Below are 21,213 nucleotides of genomic sequence, written 5' to 3' on the forward strand. Positions count from 1 at the left end.
TGATGGAAAACAGTATGGAGATTCTCAAAAAATTAAAAATAGAACTACCAAATGATCTAGCAATTCCACTCCTGGGTATTTATCCAAAAAAACCAAAAAGCATAATTAGAAACCATATATGCACCCCAATGTTCATCGCAGCACTATTTACAATAGCCAGTGTACAATAACCTAAGTGTCATCAATAGGTGAATGGATAAAGATGTGAGATATATGTATATATAAGATGGAATGTTACCCAGCCATAAGAATGAAATGTTGCCATTTGCGACAACATGAGTACCCCTAGAGGATATTATGCTTTGTGAAATAAGTCAGACAAAGACAAAACTATGTGATTTCACTTATAAGTAGAATCTAAAAAACAAAACAAATGAACCAAACAGAAACAGAGTTATAGAGAACAAAAGGTAACTGCCAGGGGAGAGGGGGATAGAGGGAGGAAAAAATAGGTAAGGAAGACTAAGAGGTACAAACTTCCAGTTGGAAAATAAAGGAGTCAAGGGTATGAAATGTACAGTGTGGGGAATATAGACAATAACTATATAATATCTTTGTATGGGGACATATTGCAATTAGACTTATCATGGTGATCATATATTGAATCACTGTTGTGTAACAGGAACTAACGTAGTGTTGTAGGTCAATATACTTCACAAATAAACTAACAACTCATAGCAAAAAGGTAAGATTTGTGGTTATCACAGGTGGGGTGTGGGGGAAGGAGGAATTGAATGAAGGCAGTCAAAAGGTACAAACTTCCAGTTATGAGATAAGTAAGTATTAGGGATATAATGTGCAACATGATAAATATAATTAACACTGCTATATGCTATATATAAGTTGTTAAAAGAGTAAATCCTAAGAGTTCTCATCACAAGAAAAAAATTTCTATTTCTTTAATTTAGTATCTATATGAAATGACAGATGTTCACTAAACTTATTGTGATTATCATTTAATGATGTATATAAGTCAAATCACTATGCTGTACACCTTAAACTTATGCAGTGCTGTATATTGATTTATCTCAATAAAATTGGAAGAAAAAACGAATATTATCAAGGATAAAAAAGATAATTTCATAATGGTAAGGGAGTCAATTATTCAAGAACTTAATCCTTAATGTTAATGCCCATAATATACAAAGCACCAAGATATTTGAAACAAAATCATATATAAGCCAACAAAGGAGATAATGTAGAATCATAAATATACTCAATTGATCCAAAAGAACCCAGAAAACAAGGAAAAGGGAATGAAGAACAGATGGGACAAACAGAAAAAATCTGTCTGCCAATGCAGGGTACATGGGTTCAATCCCTGGTCCAGGAAGGTCCCACATACCATGGGACAACTAAGCCAATGCACCACAACTACTGAACCCTGCATGCCCAGAGCTGGTGCTCCCCAACAAGAACCTCAAATGAAGAGTAGCCCCTGCTCGCTGCAACTAGGGAAAGCTTGTGCACAGCAATGAAGACCCACCATCAAAATAAATTAAAAACAAAACAAAACAAAGAAGGCACAAAGAGGTTAAAGCTAAAAGGATTTAAAAAAATATACCATGATAACATTAAAAGAAGACTTGAGGGACTTATTATCAGAAAAAGTAGCAGAACAAAGAATATTGCTAGGAATAAAAAAGATCATTTTATAATAATAAAAGGATCAATCAATCTTAAATATTTATGTCCCTAATAATAGAGCTTCAAAATATATGGAGTAAACCTAGAACTATAAGAAGAAAAAACAAATCCATAATTCTAGTTGAAGATTTTAATACCTATTTCTAAGTAACTGATAGAACAAGTAGGCAGAAAATCAGCAAGGAAACAGTAGAAATGAACCGCACAATCTATCACATTGGCATGATTGACATTTATAGAACACTCTATCCAACTATAGCAGAATATACATTCTCAAGTACACAAAGTGTGAACTTTTGCCAAGACTGACCATATTCTAGGTCATAATACATCTCAATAAATTCAAGGGAATTCAAGTCATAAAAAGTATATTCTCTAACCACAATGGAATTAAACTAGAAATCATAACAGAAAGATATTTGGAAAAGCCCCCTAATATTTGGAAACTAAATAACATCCTTTAGATTTCATTAAAGGAGTATTAAAGGGGAAATTTACAGCACTAAATGTTTATATTAGAAAGGAACTCAAATCAATGACCTCAGGTTCTACCTCAAGAAACTTTAAAAAAGCCAATTAAATCCAAAGCAGAAATAAGGAAATAATAAAGATCAGATTAGAAATCAATGAACTGGGGTTTTGGGGATAGTTTTTTTAACTGTGGTAGAATATACATAACATACTGCTACTGCTAAGTCACTTCAGTCGTGTCCGACTCTGTGTGACCCCATAGACGGCAGCCCACCAGGCTTCCCCGTCCCTGGGATTCTCCAGGCAAGAACACTGGAGTGGTTTGCCATTTCCTTCTCCAATGCATGAAAGTGAAAAGTGAAGGTGAAGTCGCTCAGTCGTGTCCCACTCTTCGTGACCCCATGGATCGCAGCCTACCAGGCTCCTCCATCCATGGGATTTTCCAGGCAACAGTACTGGGGTGGGGTGCCATTGCCTTCTCCGTACATAACATAAAGCTTACTATTTTAACCATTTGTAAGAATGAGCTGATTCTTTGATAAACCTTAGCCAAACTAATCAAGAAAAAGGAGAAAAGACACAAAATATCAGTAATATGAATGAGATAGAGGACATTACTACAGCTTTTACAGATATTAGGAGGATAATAAGGGAATAGCATATTGAAAAGCAGAGACATTACTTTGCCGACTAAGGTCCGTCTAGTCAAGGCTATGGTTTTTCCTGTGGTCATGTATGGATGTGAGAGTTGGACTGTGAAGAAAGGCGAGCGCCAAAGAATTGATGCTTTTGAACTGTGGTGTTGGAGAAGACTCTTGAGAGTCCCTTGGACTGCAAGGAGATCCAACCAGTCCATTCTGAAGGAGATCAGCCCTGGGATTTCTTTGGAAGGAATGATGCTGAAGCTGAAACTCCAGTATTTTGGCCACCTCATGCAAAGAGGTGACTCATTGGAAAAGACTCTGATGCTGGGAGGGATTGGGGGCAGGAGGAGAAGGGGACAACAGAGGATGAGATGGCTGGATGGCATCACTGACTGGATGGACGTGAGTCTGAGTGAACTCCGGGAGTTGGTGATGGACAGGGAGGCCTGGCGTGTTGTGATTCATGGGGTCGCAAAGAGTCGGACACGATTGTGCAACTGAACTGAACTGAACTGATGAATAACTTCATGCCTTTATGAGTTATTCATTCATGTGTTTGCCATGAAGTTATTCATGGCAAACACACAAACTACCAAAGCTCACTAACTGAATTACAGTTAACCCCTCCTCTGACCCAAAGCAACAACTAACAGAAACATCCTTCAGGCCTAGATGGCTTAACGTGTGAATTGTACAAAACTTGTAAGGAAGAAACAATATTAGTTCTATACAAACTCTTCTAGACAATTGAAGAGGCGGCAATACTTTCTCACTTATTCTAGGAGGCCTTGATATCAAAACCAGACAAAGACATTATAAGAAAACAACAGACCAATGTCCCTCAAGAATACAGATATAAAAATTGTACACAAAATTTTTATTTTAGCAAGATTTTAATTTATATATTGTTGAACTCAACAATGGAGCTTAGCAGTAAAGAATCTGCTTGCAATGCAGGAGATCCAGGTTCAATCCCTGAGTCAGGAAGATACCCCTGGAGGAGGGCATTTGCCTGGAGTATCCCAAGGACAGAGAAGCCTGGTGGGCTATAGTCCATAGGATCACAAAGAGTCGGACACAACTGAAGCAACTGAGCATGCACGCATGCACACACAAGCTCAACAATACATAAAAAGGATAATATATCACCACTAAGTGGAGTTTATTCAAAGATTGCAAGGCTGACTCGATATTTGAACGTTGAAGTCAGTCACCAAATCAACAAACTAGACACAGAAAGTATTTGGCAAAATTTATATCCACTCATTGAGAATTCCCTTGTGGTCCAGTAATTAGAACCCACCAGGCCTTTTCACTGCTGGGGGCCTGGGTTTGATCCCAGGTTGGGGAATTAAGATCCTGCAAACTGTGTGGTGTAGCCAAAAAAAAAAAAAAAAAAAAATCCATTCAAGATAAGAACTCACAGCAAACTAAGAACAGATAACATTCTCAAGCTGATAAAGGACCTCTATGAAAAACCTACAGCTAATATCACACTTAATGGTAAAGACTGAATATTGTTCCCCTGAGATCAGAAACAGAAGGGTTTCTACTGTCATTTCTCCTATTCAGTATCATCCTGAATGTCCTAGCCAATGCAATAGGGCAAGTAAATAAAAGACATATATATTATAAAAGAAGAAATAAAACTGTATTAATGGATGCCATGATTAACTATCATGTCATCGCTTAGACATGTCCAACGCTTTGCAACCCCATGAATCACAGCATGCCAGGCCTCCCTGTCCATCACCAACTCCCGGAGTTCACTCAGACTCACGTCCATCGAGTCAGTGATGCCATCCAGCCATCTCATCCTCTGTCGTCCCCTTCTCCTCCTGCCCCCAATCCCTCCCAGCATCAGAGTCTTTTCCAATGAGTCACCTCTTTGCATGAGGTGGCCAAAGTACTGGAGTTTCAGCTTCAGCATCATTCCTTCCAAAGAAATCCCAGGGCTGATCTCCTTCAGAATGGACTGGTTGGATCTCCTTGCAGTCCAAGGGACTCTCAAAAGTCTTCTCCAACACCACAGTTCAAAAGCATCAATTCTTCGGCGCTCACCTTTTTTCACAGTCTAACTCTCACATCCATACATGACCACTGGAAAAACCATAGCCTTGACTAGACGGACCTTATTCGGCAAAGTAATATCTCTGCTTTTGAATATGGTATCTAGGTTGGTCATAGCTTTCCTTCCAAGGAGTAAGCGTCTTTTAATTTCATGGCTGCAGCCACCATCTGCAGTGATTTTGAAGCCCAAATAAATAAAGTCTGACACTGTTTCCACTGTTTCCCCATCTATTTCCCATGAAGTGATGAGACCAGATGCCATGATCTTCGTTTTCTGAATGTTGAGCTTTAAGCCAACTTTTCACTCTCCACTTTCACTTTGATCAAGAGGCTTTTTAGTTCATCTTCATTTTCTGCCATAAGGGTGATGTCATCTGCATATCTTAGGTTATTGATATTTCTCCCACCATTCTTGATTCCAGCTTGTGTTTCTTCCAGTCCAGTGTTTCTCATGATGTACTTTGCATATAAGTTAAATACGCAGGGTGACAATATACAGCCTTGACGTACTCCTTTTCCTATTTGGAGCCAGTCTGTTGTTCCGGTGCACTAAGTGCAGGCGGCTGTGACCAGCGCACTAAGCGTGGCCGAGAGGAGCTACCCCACATCTGAGGTCAGGGGCAGAAGCTGGGAGGACCCCACGCCCGAAGGGCAGCAGCCAAGAGGAGCTACCCAGCGCCCGAGGCCAGGGGCGGCGGCCAGGAGGAGCCACCCCGCATCCCCGAGGCCAGGGGCGGTGGCCGGGAGGAGCCACCCTGCGTCCAAGGAGCGCAGGAGGGCCTAGAGTAGCTATCCCACGTTGAAGGTCAGGAAGGGCAGTGGTGAGGAGATACCCTCATCCGAGGTAAGGAGCAGCAGCTGCGCTTTGCTGAAGCAGCCGTGAAGAGATACCCCACGCCCAAGGTAAGAGAAACCCAAGTAAGATGGTAGGTGTTGCAAGAGGGCATCAGAGGGCAGACACACTGAAACCATACTCACAGAAAACTAGTCAATCTAATCACACTAGGACCACAGCCTTGTCTAACTCAATGAAACTAAGCCATGCCCGTGGGGCAACCCAAGACCGGTGGGTCATGGTGGAGAGGTCTGACAGAATGTGGTCCACTGGAGAAGGGAATGGCAAACCACTTCAGTATTCTTGCCTTGGGAACCCCATGAACAGTATGATTACCTATATAGAAAGTCCCAAGAACCTACAAAATAGCTACAAAACTAATGAAGTCAGAAGACAAAAATTAATATACAAAAGTCAATTGTATTTCTATATACTAGCACTGAACAACTAGATAAATAATTTGGCAGTTTCTTGTAAAGTTAAACATACACTTACATTGTTGTTGCTGTTCAGGTGCTAAGTTGTGTCTGCCTCTTTGTAACCCCATGGACTGCAGCATGCTAGGCTTCCCTGTCCTTTATATGGTCACACTTAGCTATTTACCCAAGTGAATGACTGACTATCTTTGTTATACAGAAACCTGTATGAGAATGTTTTTATAACTGCTTTATTCATGAGCACCAAAAACTAGGAGAAAAATGACTCCAAGATAACATTTAAATGATTAGATAAAGTGAATAGATAAAGGAACCTCCATACAATGGAATAATATAGGCAATATCATGGATGAGCTTCCCTTGTGGCTCAGTGGTAAAGAATCCACCTGCCAATGCAGGAGACACAGGATATGCGGGTTCAACCCCTGGGTGGGGAAAATCCCCTGGAGGAGGAAATGGCAACCCACTCTGGTATTCTTGCCTGCAAAATCTCATGGACAGAGGAGCCTGGCAGGCTACAGTCCATGGGGTCACAAAGAGTTGGACATGACAGTACGCACAGACACACATGGATGAATTTCAAATGCCTTATTCTAAGTGAAAGAAGCCATACTGTATGTTTCCAGTTATATGACATCGATACGATGCAAAGTGAAAACAATAATGACAGAATGCAGATCACTGTTTATGAAAGGCCGGGGATGGATGTGGGAGATGACTACAAAGTGTTACAGGGCAATTTGGAGGGGATAACTATTCTATATTTTGATAATAACCATATGATGTTAAAACTTACAGAACTGTACTACACTAAAAAGGGTAAATCTTACTGTATGTCAGTTATATCTTAATAAAATAAATTGGAAAAAGATCAATGCCATTGCCATACTGAGTAAAAACAAATCATAAAATCATCTCAAGAGGATTCAGAAAAAACTTTTGGAAAAAACCCAACATCCAGTCATGATAAAAAAACTTTCAGCAAACTAGGAATAGATAAGAACTTATTCAATCTGATACAAAAATCTATAGCTAATATACTTAACGGTGAAAGACTGAAAGCTATCCTTCTAAAATTAGGAACAAAGCAAGGATGTCCTCTTTTTATCTATTCTACTGATATTTTACTAGAGGTTCTAGCAAGTACAATTAGGTAAGAAAGGCTTTTTTTTTAGGGCATACAGAGTGGGCAAGGATAAATAAAATTGTCCCTATGTGCAGATGACATGATCATCTACATAGAAAATCCAGTGACAGAAAACAGATTAATGGATGCCTGGAGATGGGGGGTAGAAGGATAGATTGGGTATGGGAGGGAGGGATTACAAAAGTGGACAAAGTTTTGATCCTGATGGACACTGACATTATCTTGACTGTGGTGATGATTTAAAGGTGTATATCTGTGTCAAAACTTTTAAAAATGTACACATTAAATATGTATAATTTATTGTAGGTCAAATATACCTCAATAAAACTGTTAAAAAATTTTATCTGCTCAAAGTTTATGACCAACAGCGATCAAGACTCAGGAACAGAAAGAGTTCACTACTCCTGTTCTTTAACAACCATTTGGAGGTAATCATATCTTTGGGAAATAAGGTTTTCAGGTAGAACTTCAGATTTTGTAATGTTTACTTCTAAATAAAAAGAAAGCAACTCCCCATTTTCCCCTATCCCCAGTGTACATAAGACAAATGGTGGTTCAAGCTGTCCATACCTTCACTCGCGCTGCAGTGCCTTCCATTCCACGACTCTGAGACTCCTTCCGCTTATCTGCGACCTCTCGCTGTTTTTGGAGAGCATCCTTGAGACGCTTGTTGGCAGCTGCTGCCTAAATAAAAATGGTTCATAGTAATGTTGAATTAAAGGGTGTAAAAGAAGAACATTCTCATTTCTAGCATAAAAATTCTATGGGTCTGAATTCTATAGAAACCGCATTTCTAAGTCCCCATGTACATAACACTGGTTATGGCTCAAGAGCCTAGGGGAGGTACACATTTCAAGGAAGTACTGCAGACTGATAGTATCTAGAAATGTCATATATTAGTATTACTCTTTTTTTTGTAAAGAAGCAAGTCCAATCAGGAAAAAAATCCTTATTTGAATACTGCTATTTTCAGCAGGTTTTATGCTTGACCAACAGGGATCAAGACTCAAATTGCTGTCAAGGTTGGTATCCCTGGTTTCTCAGGACACTGGCTCATTTAAGGGATGCTATTCTGCCAGCATCTAAGCCTGAAAGTGATAATACACTTGACCTAGCAGATTGGATTTTCTTACCTCCTCAGTTTTACGTCTGAGCACATTAGACTGTTTCTGGAAGTTTCTTTCAAGTTTGAGCAGTTCATATTGCCTCTTGCGGTCCTAAGAAGAAAAGAGCCAGATTTTTAATTGCTATTCAGCTAGTTAAAAGAAAACCTTATAATGTAACTGAAGAGTCTTTCAACAGTACAGTCATTATGGAAAACAGAATGAAATTCCTTAAAAAATCAAAAATAGAAAGACCATATGATCTGATAATCTCACTACTGAGTACATGCAAAGGAAATGAAATCAGTATCTTGAAGAGATACCTGCATTGCCATACTCATTGCAGCATTATTTACAATAACCAAGCTATGGAAATAACCTAAGTTAACAAAAGTTGTTGACAAACGAATGGATAAAGAAAATGTGGAATATATTGCTGCCTGAACAACACAAGGTTAGGGGTATCAACTCTCATGCAATCGAAAATTTGGGTTTAACTTTACAGTTGGCCCTCCATATCTGTGGTTCTGCATCCATACATTCAACCGATTGTGGATAGTACAGTGCATGTGTGCTAAGTCTCTTCAGTCGTGTCCCACTCTTTGTGACACTATGGACCAGTAGTCTGCCAGACTCCTCTGTCCATGGGATTCTCCAGGCAAAAATACTGCAGTGGGTTGCCATGCTCTCCTCCAGGGGATCTTCCTGACTGAGGGATTGAATGTCTTTTATGTCTTCTGCATTGGGAGGTGGGTTTCTTACCACTAGCACCAACTGGGAAGCCCCTGAATAGTATAGTAGTGTAGTATTTACTATTGAAAAAAATTCATGTGTAAGTTGACCCATGAAGTTCAAATCCATGTTGTTCAAGGGTCAACTGTATACATAATGGAATATTATTCATTCACAAACAAGAAGGAAATCCTGCCATTTGAAACAATGTGGATGAACCTGGAAGTCATTATGGTAAATGAAATAAACCAGACTGAGAAAGACAAATACTGTATGATCTCACTTATATGTGCTAAGTCGTTTCAGTCGTGTCTGACTCTTTGTGACCCTATGGACTGCAGCCTACTAGGCTTCTCTGTTCATGGGATTTTCCAGGCAAGAATACTGGAGTGGGTTGCCATGCTCTCTTCCAGGGGATCTTCCCAACCCAGGGAAGCTGCATTGTCAGGCAGCTTCTTTACCACTAGCACCACCTGGGAAGCCCTCTCACATATACGCAGAATCTAAAAAAGTTGAACTCTACTTAAATCTGCTAAAAGAGTAGATCTTAAGTGTTTTCACACTGAAAATAAAGGGTAACTATGTGAGGTCATGGATTTGCTGGAATCAGGAAATGTCATATTTCCAAGTTTCTTCTCTTTCAAGATTGTTATGACTATTCTTGGTCACTTGCATTTCCATATGAATTTTAGGATAAATGTGTGAATTTCTATAAATAAGCTAGACAAAATTTGGTTGGGATTGTGTTGAATCTGTAGATCAATCTTGGGGTATTCCAACTTAATATTAAGTCTTCCCACTCATGAGCATGGGTTATTGTTCTTTTCACTTAGATCTTCTATTAATTAAAGGACGTTTTGTAGTTTTTGGTATACAAGTCTTACACTTGTTTTGTTAAGCTTATTCCTAAGTATTTTATTTTTATTGATGTTATTATAAATGGAATTGTCTTAATTCCACTTTCAAATTGTTAGTTTTTAGTGAAGAGAAATATAACCAAATTTTGTGCATTGAACTTATATCCTGCAACTCTCCTGCTCATGTATTTGTTCTAACAGTTTTCAGTTGATTCTCTAGGATTTTCTATATACAAGATCATGTCACCTCTAACAGAGATAGTTTTGCCTTTTCCTTTTCAATCTAGATGCCTTTCATATATCTTACTTGCCTAAGTGTCCTGGCTAGAACCTCCAGGACAATGTTGAATAGAAGTGGTGACAGTGGATGCCCTTGTCTTGTTCCTGATCTGATGAGAATTCAGCTGTTAATTTTATTGGGATTTCTCCGTATGTGATGAGTCATTTTATTTTGCTGCTTTTAAGTTTTTGGTCTTTGTCTTTCAACATTTGGACATGATGTGTCTCGGGTGCGGATCTCTGTAAATTTATCCTACTTGTAGTTGATTGAGCTTCTTAGATGTGTAATGTTTTTTTTAATCAGATTTAGACAGTTTTCAGTCATTAGATCTTAGAATATTTTGACTGTTGTTTCATTTATTGTTCTCAGGAGCTACCAGTCTCCTCCTAATTGTTCACTACCAAAATTTCCATTGTTTTTGACAGCACCTTTAGGTTTTAACTTCCCCAGATTCTATTGCCAAATAAAGCCAGTCCTCTTAGGGAAAACTTCATTCCTATGGCCTGCTTCTCCCCCTGGGCAGAACTATCTGTACCACTGTTTAGGACCTGGTGGGACAGCAGCCCACTTCTCTGAGTGATATCTCTGTTCTAGGTTTAGGATGCTGAGCAGGGGCAGCATACCCTATTTTTCTTGGTTTGCCTCTCTTGACATGGAACCTACATCCTATGATTAGAGGGGTTAGGATAGTCAGGCCCCAGTAGTTGTGGTCTTCTGCAGCAGGGGTAGAGCTTCCACTCTGTGCACAGGGGTGAGATGGAAGAAGGGATCCCCAGACCTCTTGGCTGCTCTTACTCCAAAAAAAAAAAAAGCTTCAGCAAAATGGAGCTGTTGGGTAGGAGGGAGGGAGTTGCTCGAGGCTCAAAGGCTACAGACTCTTTGCTGTTCTTATTGAGATTAAATAGATTTCCTGGAATGATTTACTTCCTGTATGCCCTTAAGACAATTTCCAGAGACTTTCAATGGTTGTTTTAATAAATGTCACCAGTTGCACTTCTTTTGCTGGAAAGAGAGTCCACAAAGCTCCTTGTGCCACCATTCCTAAAACATTTCTCTCATTTCTTGATTCGACATATCACATTCTGGCCTGTTCTAAAAATGATCCCAAATTAATGTTCTTTCCTGTGCTTTCCAAGATCACTGTTACTATTCTAATTCAGGTCCCTATTATCTTTCTGGATGATGCAATATCTGCTTGTGTTCTGGCCTCTAGATTCCCAATACTTCAGCTTGTTTAACACCTGAATCCCAGATGTATCTTGGAAAGCAGTACTTTGCTGATATTACTTTGTTTCTCAAAAATCCTAAAAATCTTTACAGTAACAAATTTCAAATTTCCTGAATCTTTAACAATCCAGCTTCAACTTGTCTTTTCAATGAAATCTTCTCTGACTATCCTTCATCCAACATGGATCATTTGCTATTCCTTGAAAATTCCAACAAAGCTGTCATCTCTGTGTCTTCATTCCTGATCTTCTATTTATTTGGAATGCTGGCATTTACCTCTGTCAAAATCCTCCCTATTGTTCAAGGCCTTTTCAGTTATCATCTTTTTAGTCCAACGAGAAGTGTGATTCCCTTTCTTAACTACATTGGCATTTTAGACTATTTGTAAAGTACCAGTCTCTTTATTTCTTGTATTAAAGAAAACTATGCTTAATTTTTTATGGTTTTAACTTTTTTGTTTATTCTTATAAAAAGATATGAACTGTTTTCAGACCTTTGAAAAATTCCATGAGTTTTTTAAACCTTCTAAATAATTTTTAATTACTTTATAAATATTTTAATTTAAAAATATTTTTAAATAAAACATTTTTTAAAAATGATACACTCTTTTTCTTAAACATTTTCTTTTCTAATTAGTCTCCAGTGTATGTATTTGGTAACCACCTGGGCTGAACATTGCTGGATATCAGAACAAGAAAAAGGGAGGTGGGAGAAAGGTTCAAGAGGGAGGTGACATACACCCATGGCTGACCAATGAGGATACAAGGCAGAAACCGACACTGCAAAGCAACCCCCGCCAGCCAAAAATAAACAATTTTTTATAAAGTAAACACATTTTTAAAAACATAAAAAATGATTTTCATTATTTTCTGCTTTCCTAGTTATTATCCTCCCTGGTACTACATTACATACAAATATTATATAAACTTCACTATCCTAACATCACTCTCAAATTAATATATTGGAACACTAACTTGTTGAAGAAAACCATGCTTATGTCTCACTTTCCCATTTAGACAAGATATTCTCTTTTTACAACAGATTTCTTTTATAATGCTCAGTTAAAAAATAAAACTACCATCACCTTTAGAAATTACATTCTACCACTCTTTGTAGATAAGACATTCTTCAAGGGCAGAACACGTATACTACTCATCTTTCTATTTTCCATGGTATCTAGTGGGTAGTACCTTGCACATAGTAGACGTTTAAAAAAATTCATGTTAAATTCATGAATGTATCATATATTTAGAGATCCAGTTGTTAGAAGAGAGGCTTTAATGCTAGTCAGCCCAGAAAAGGGTTCATTAGTTAGGACTCTGAGAAGCTGCAGTTACTTACCCGTTCTTTTAACTGGATTACTTCTTTGTCTTTTTGTTGCTTCCACTGTCTAAACCTCTCTGCATCCTCTTTCATCTGACGCATTAACTGTACCCGCTGGTTTTTTATCACCTATGAAAACAAAAATCAGCACAAGTAGTCACCTGCATTTATTCTGGGCTGATATACAGATGGATAGACTAACCATTAAGGAAAGAAAATCCAGAGCTGAGTTGAAAAGTTTGCTAACAGATTTTCTGATTATGCTTGAAATACTCCTTACTATGCTTGCACAGGGTTTCCAAGTATAGACTATACAAATGAACACTCTGAACAAATAATAGAAAAAAATAGTTCAGTCACTCAGTCCTGTCCAACTCTTTGTGACCCCATGGACTGCAGCATTCCAGGCTTCTTTGTTCTTCACCAACTTCTGGAGCTAACTCAAATTTATGTCCATCAGGTCGGTGATGCCATCCAACCATCTCATCCTCTGTCATCCACTTCTCCTCCTGCCTTCAATCTTTCCCAGTATCAGGGTCTTTTCTAAAGAGTCAGTTCTTCACATCAGGTGGAGCTAATATTGGAGTATCAGATATACTTGCAAAGTATTGGAACTTCAGCTTCAGCATCAGTCCTTCCAATGAATATTCAGGACTGATTTCCTTGAGCATGGACTGGTTGGATCTCCTTGCAGTCCAAGGGACTCTCAAGAGTCTCCTCCAACACCACAGTTCAAAAGCATTAATTCTTCGGTGCTCAGCTTTCTTTAAGGTCCAACTCTCACATCCATACATGACTACTGGAAAAACCAGAGCTTTGACTAGATGGACCTTTGTCCACAAAGTAATGTCTCTCCTTTTTAATATGCTGTCTAGGTTGGTCATAGCTTTTCTTCCAAGAAGCAAGTGTCTTTCAATTTCATGGCTGCAGTCACCATCTCCAGTGATTTTGGAGCCCCCCAAATAAAGTCTCTCACTGTTTCCTTTGTTTTCCCATGACAACAAAGTGTCATGAAGTGATGGGACAGGATGCCATGATCTCCGTTTTCTGAATATTGAGTTTTAAGCCAGCTTTTTCACTTTCCTCTGTCATCCTCATCAAGAAGTTCTTTAGTTCTTCTTCGCTTTCTGCCATAAGGGTGGTGTCATCTGCATATCTGAGGTTATTGATATTTCTCCCGGCAATCTTGATTCCAGCTTGTGCTTCATCCAGCCCGGCACTTCTCATGATGTACTCTGCATATAAATTAAATAAGCAAGGTGACAATATACAGCCTTGACATGCTCCTTTCCCAATTTGGAACCAGTCTGTTGTTCCATGTCCAGTTCTAACTGTTGCTTCTTGACCGGCAAACAGATTTCTCAGGAGGCAGGTAAGGTGGTCTGGTATTCCTAACACTTTAAGACTTTTCCAAAGTTTGTTGTGCTTTATCCAGCCTGGCACTTCTCATGATGTACTCTGCATATAAGTTAAATAAGCAGGGTGACAATATACAGCCTTGACTTACTCCTTTTCCTATTTGGAACCAGTCTGTTGTTCCATGTCCAGTTCTAACTGTTGCTTCCTGACCTGCATACAGATTTCTCAAGAGGCAGGTCAGGTGGTCTGGTATTCCCATCTCTTGAAGAATTTTCCACAGTTTGTGGTGATCTGTACATTCAAAGGATTTAGCATAGTCAATGAAGCAGAAGTAGATGTTTTTCTGGAATTCTCTTGCTTTTTCTATGATCCAAGGGATTTTAGCAATTTGATCCCTGATTCCTCTGCCTTTTCTAAATCCAGCTTGAACATCTGGAAGTTCATGCACTATTGAAGCCTCACTTGGAGAATTTTGAGCATTACTTTGCTAGCATGTGAGTACAACTGTGCAGTAGTTTGAACATTCTTTGGCATTGCCTTTCTTTGGGACTGGAATGAAAACTGACCTTTTCCAGTCCTGTGGTCACTGCTGAGTTTTCCAAATTTGCTGGAATACTGAGTACAGCACTTTTACAGCATTATCTTTTAGGATTTGAAGTAGCTCAGCTGGAATTCTATCACCTCCACTAGCTTTGCTCATAGTGATGCTTCCTAAGGCCCACTTGACTTCACATTCCAGAATGTCTGGCTGTAGTTGAGTGATTACACCATTGTGGTTGTCTGGGTCATTAAGATCTTTTTTGTATAAAAAATGTACCTACAAGCTAAAACCAGCTCTAAATTCACTGCATATAAATGAAATTTCAAGGAAGTATCTACTAAATCTCAAGGACAAAATCTACCTAGCAACCACTGTATTCAAATAGGTTCAGTACAATGACCTGTAACCACCACTTTGTAGATGTCAGAAGTCAAACATCAGTGACCAAAAATTTTCTCTAGGTGCCAGTCATTTTGTAATCACTTTGCAGAATTTTTCTACACGATCATGGAAAGTGGTCAAAATATCACCACTAAATATTAAGGTATCCTTGCCCTTTGGTTTCAGAGAATCGAACATTAAAATTCTGAATGTCAAAACTGAGTTTTGTTATTCAAATTCTAGATGACTACTATCACAATGTCCTTACAAAAAGGACATTTGCAGAGATTCAAGCTACTTCCTCACTTGAAACACCTCTGTAGTATAATTCTAATAGAACGCCTATGGTTGTTAAGTTTCTACAGGGTAAATGCAAGGATGAGAGTATATTACTCGTATTTCCTGGTTCAGTTTGGAGACGGTATGCTCTGTGGATTCTTTCAGCTTCAGAAGTTTAGACTGTTCATTCAGTTTCTTCTTCAGATCAGCTATTTGACCCTCTAGCTCCTGGAGACGTTTCCGGCGGCGCTCACTCAACCTAAACACAGATTTTGTAGGAATGAGGACTAGCAGGAGCAAAGTCTGATTTCAAAAGACATAATATTAGACTTCCAGGTTTACACCCTTGATATATATAATATAGGTGACCAGTCATATAGCCATCTTAAATAAGGAAGACTGGACTTCCCTGGTAGTTCAGTGGATAAGAATCCGCCTGCCAATGCCAGGACCGGGGTTCATTTCCTGGTCTGGGAAGATTCTACATGCCTTGGGGCTACCAAGCCCGTACCCCACAACCACTGAGCCCACTTGCCACAACTACCAAAGCCCGCACACCCTAGAGCCTGTGCTCTGTAACAAGAGAAGTCCAGGCACTGCAACTAGAGAGTACTCCCCACTCGCTGCAATTAGAGAAAGCCCATGCACAGCAACAAAGACCTGGCACCGCCAAAAATAAATAAATAAATAGAAATTTTTTAAAAAATGAATACTACCCCCAAAACTAAAACTGTCTCAAAAATTAGAGCTTAATACAAAGAGTAAAGGAAATTTTTTGAGTATATAACTAGGCAGTTGTCTCAATACTACTCCCCACCGACCCCTGCCACCGCCACTTTGTGTTAAAAGGATGGTTCTTTAAAAGCATTTCACTTCACTTTAGTTATAAGGAATAATTCTGATGATTGTTACACAAGTCTGAGATAGAAAGCAAACATTCAACATAACTTCTAAGAACATGAACTTTGGATACATAGAGAAATATAATAGAATCATTGAGTAAAAAGAAGGTAGAATAGCCAATAAGGCAAAGGTCTAAGGGACAGTGGGATATTCTGGTAATTTGTCTTGGCTTTATTCTTAACTAACTAAGGGATGGCTAGATTGATTTTTCATTTACTAGCCTGAATATTAATTCAATTCACAAGTGAATTTACCATCAGCACAGGGACCAAGAAACTGCTGGTCTGGTAGGTCTGATAATCTTTCAAAATCTAGCTCAAATGCTAACTTCTTTATTTTTATTCTGTTTAATTTTAAATGCTAACTTCTTATAAAACCTTCCTTGATTATGCCACCCTGAACTGATATCTTCTGCCTCTGAACTCTTAAAGCGATTACTGCCTAAGATATTTATTTGGCTCTAATCACATGCTGTGTTATGGTATTCTTTTACTGTCACCATGAAATGTTATTTAAAATCTCAATTCCTTTAATTTTCTTTTGTTTTAGGTCTCCTCTCCATAATTAGGTTTAAATCCTCTAAGGGCAGGAAATGGCTCTTTTACTTTTCTATTTCCTCTACAGTTCTTCACACACAGTTAGGAACGTGAAATAGTATTTATTGACTTTTTTCTTACTTGGCTTGGTTGACATCCTTCTTTGCTGTTTGAAGTTCAAGAACCAATTCTTCTTTTTCCTTTTGCAAATTGATGACTTCCAATTCTAGATTTTTTATGTTATCCTAGAAATGTTATAGGTTGAGAGAAAGAAAGCATTACAAGGTAAAAGAAGAAAATCACTTCAACATTTCACATCTTAAGGAACTATGCATTCAATTTCTACCACTTCAGTTGCACACTAAAAACATTTCTACTTGATTTGATGGAGATTAAAGTTATGTAGTGGGAAAAGTACCAACTTGGAATCCAAAGGCCTAGGTTTGAACCTTGAGTCCAGCATATTTTATGTAAATAACTTAAGAAAAGCCATTTCATCTCTTTTAGCCTTAGTTTCTATGCAAAAAAGAGCTAACGTGGCAGGTCTGAGACTTATCAGTCCTAAAAACAGATCTGCTTGCAAGTTGGACCTAGGCTCAAATCTGGGAACCTGGATTTTGGTAGGATTCCTACAATTTTAAGAGTGGCTCATTATGCCTGGACTGTGCAAGCAATATGACTTACCCTGAGCACACTGCTTTCCTTCTGGGAGTCTAGAATTTTCATATGTGCTAGGGACAAAATGCCTACATGAATTACCCCTGCTAACAATCCTGGACTCCTAGGCTCATGGGAGCTTCCCTGATAGACAACATTTCACACACATTGTTAAAATCCATTGCTGGAGGAATTAAGTACATACTATGTGACTCCATTGGAAGAAGACTCTTGGAAGCACTCAGTTTCCTACAGACTTTGCCCCATGTACTTTTTCCCTTTGCTGATTTTGTTTTGTATACTTCCACTATAATAAACCTTAGCGGTGAGTATGACTATACTTGAGTCCTGTGATTCCTCCTGGTGAACTGCTGATCCTGGGGGTGGTCTCATCTATGTAAGCAATTAACAACACTATCTGCCTCACAGGTTGTTGGGAAGATCAAATAAGACAAAAAAGTAAAAATATTTTGTAAACTGTAAAGAGATGCACATTCTTGTATTTAGAACTTTCAAATGTATGCATGTATCAGCAACTGCAGTTCTGCATGCATTTAGGGAACAAATTCTAGAAATGGAAGTTTGGTAGCTCTTCTAAGACAGGGAAAACTCAATGAATAGATTCCTTTCTGCTCTCACAGGAAACTGGCTGAATGAGTGGTTAGTATCCAAGAAGATTATATGAAGGCCTTCAACCAGTATTGAAATGAGACAAAGAAGCAAAGGCAGGTTAGGTAGGGCCGTATCTAAATAGGCAAGAGCTATTTTTCAAGAAACACACTTTTAGTCATTTCAATATGAACAATGATCGCTTCTTGGTCTTTTGGCTAAGATCAAGTGTAATATGAACAATGAAAACCAATCTCACTGCTTTATATACCCTGTATATTTAAACTGACAATAATGTATGTGTGTGTACTTACAGAAGTAACACATGAAAACATTCTTACAAAAAATAATCCAGATAATACATATAAAGGGCAAGTTCCCTTGACTGCCTCACCCCTGCCAAAATTCCAGACCTCTCTTCAGAAGTAACCATTGTCATCAGCTTGGTCCAGATCTTCCAGACACTTTTTCCTAGACATTTACATACTATGTATCTGGACATGTACATATTCTAGACATTTACATGGAAGTGTGTGCATTTATTTATTAAATATGTTTTGGCAAATGCCTGGAACATATATGTAAATAGATTTGAAAATAATATATATACATACATATGCTATATGTACATGTATGTAGATACCTACTAAAATATGTTAGAGTCACATTATACATAGATAACATTTTGTCACTTGCCTTTTTTAAAAAAGAACTTGGTCTTAGAGATTTATTTATATCAGTGCATACAGATCTCATTGTCTCAGTCTTTTTCTTTTTTGCCATAATGAAACATTCTTGTACATGCCTTCTATGCACATGTGCAAGCCTCTTCTAGGGTAGAGACAGGTGGAATTACAGGTTCATGGGTGTACACATTTCCAGTTTTAATAGATACTGACAAACTGTTTACCAAAGTGGTTATTCCAATTGACACTCTAACTAGCTATGTATGAGAGTACTTGTTTCCCTGTACTGTTGTCAACATTTGATATTGCTACATTTCAAAATTTTTATTAATTGGATAGGTAAAAAAACAGTATCTCTTCATTATGTATGCCACATTCAGTCAATCATTATCTCACTGGCTCTACAAGGGAAATAATTCAAATAGTTGACTACTGTACTATTATAATTCATGGTAATCTGCACTAACCAGAACTTATACCTCCTCAAATTTTTCTATATCAGGACTTCCCTAGTGGTCCAGTGGCTAAGGCTTCATTCTCCCAATGCAGGGGGCCCATGTTGCATCCCTGGCCAGGGAACTAGATCCCACATGCTGCAACTAAAGATCCTGTGAACTGCAACAAAGATCAAAGATTCCACATACCACAACTAAGACCTGGTGAGGCAAATAAATAAATAGATATTACCTTTTTTTTCTATAGAAATTCTTCACAGTGATAGGAAAATATTGTTTAGAACAAAGAACTATCTTTATTTCTTAGGAAAAGAGAGACATTTACATGTGATTAAAAGGTACAGTTAACACTAAGAATTTATTTCCTCTTAACTTAAGTTTGGAAGCTCAAGCATATTTGATTCCAAGGGGAAAAAAGGGATACGTTATCTTGCTACACCTATAGCTCTAGCTCATTACCAGCACCCATCATAGGGTCAGAAGTACACTGAGGAAACATGTTCCTGAGTTTGTAGGCAAATGTACAAGAAAGAGAGGAATAATTTCTCAGCCTTATCATTAATCCTTTGTTTATCCTGAAAAGGCCAAAATATATTTGACCTAAAAAAGGGTGCATTGTATGTCCTGTTAATATGGAGGATTGAGCTATGTATTTAACTTGCCCTCTCTTGAAAACCTACTAAAATGACCTCTCCAAAGGATATAAATCAACAAGGATGAAGAGAGTAGTCAAGAAATTAAACAAACTTTTGTGGAAGAGGAAAAGAATTGTGTAAGTGGTAACTGACTCAGTAGAGTAAATTTAAAAAGTTAAACTATGACTCCCATAGGACAAACGTCAAGAAGAAACAAACCAATTTGTATCGGAACCACAAAGAAGAGCAGAGCTTTCCTCTTGGGAGAAGCTGAACCTGACAGGCTGAACTCATAGGCAGCAGACACAACGAAAGACAGGGATAAATTAACATACTATTGATAGGGGATTAAATAAGAAGTCTGTATATAACCAGAGAGACTTCAACTCTCCTATTTGCTCTGAGTTACCAGAAATAGGGCATATTGCTATTCTCCCCACACAACTCTAGGCAGGAGAATGAAAGATTTCTTTATTGGTAACTGACCAGCCCAGAGAAACCTATGCATAAAGAACTTCTTATTGGCTAATTTATTTACTTATGGCTGTGCTGGGTCTTCTTTGCTACATGCAGGCTGTCTCTAGTTACAGTGAGTGGAGGCTATTCTTTGTTGCAGTACACAGGCTTCTCATTGTGGTGGCTTCTCCTATTGGCTATTACTGTCTCACTTTTAAATATCAACGGATAACCAAAAATCACTAGAAATTTGAAGAAAACGTCTTACATTAGAGAAAGACCAAATCAAATACACTAAAAAAAGAAATTTGAATGAAACAGAGGCAAGGCAGGAAGAAGAAGAAAAGTTCAACAAAATTTAATTTCTATCCTTAAAGATGAGTACTGCATCCATGAAAAAAAAAGAAGAGGTTATAAAAAGGAACAATTAGAGGATTTTAAAATCTTAGAAATAGGCAAATAAAAACATTTACCAGGAGTGGAAGGAAATCTCCCAGAGAGTGGAATAAAAAGACAAAGAAATAGAAAATATGAGGGAGGAGATAAGCAGAGACGAAATCTCAGAGATCCAATATCTGGCTAAGAGGAGTGCAAGAAAAGAGAAAACAGAAAACAGTGATGGGCGTTATTAAAGAAATAATACAAGAAAACTTCCCACTAGAGAAGAATACAAATTTCTAGATTGAAAGGACTCACGAAGCACAAAGCACAATATGTGAGAACAGATACACACTAAGGCACATCATTGTGAAATTCAAGAATATCTGGGGACAAAGAAAAGATCCTGAAAGTTGCCAGAGGAGAGGAAAATACAGGTCAAATAAAAAGAATCAGGGGTCTTCCCTGGCAGTCCAGTGGTTAAGAATCCGTGCTTCCAATGTAGCGGGGCTGTGGGTTTAATCCCTGACATGGGAATTAAGACCCCAAAAGCTGTTAGGTGTGC

General features: G+C 38.3%; 1 protein-coding gene across 1 annotated transcript in view; it reads right to left on the reverse strand.

Moving 5' to 3' along the window:
• Positions 1–21,213, reverse strand: part of KIF4A (kinesin family member 4A) — a 129,831-nt gene that overhangs the window by 26,965 nt on the left and 81,653 nt on the right. The window contains exons 15-19 of the mRNA XM_068962400.1: positions 16,914–17,017; positions 15,448–15,592; positions 12,792–12,902; positions 8,385–8,468; positions 7,822–7,935 (exon numbers count right to left, since the gene is read on the reverse strand). Of these exons, the coding sequence (XP_068818501.1) occupies positions 7,822–7,935; positions 8,385–8,468; positions 12,792–12,902; positions 15,448–15,592; positions 16,914–17,017 (558 nt within the window). The remainder of the gene's footprint in view (positions 1–7,821; positions 7,936–8,384; positions 8,469–12,791; positions 12,903–15,447; positions 15,593–16,913; positions 17,018–21,213) is intronic.

Source organism: Capricornis sumatraensis, chromosome X (genome assembly GCF_032405125.1).
Source record: "Capricornis sumatraensis isolate serow.1 chromosome X, serow.2, whole genome shotgun sequence".
NCBI lineage: Eukaryota > Metazoa > Chordata > Mammalia > Artiodactyla > Bovidae > Capricornis > Capricornis sumatraensis.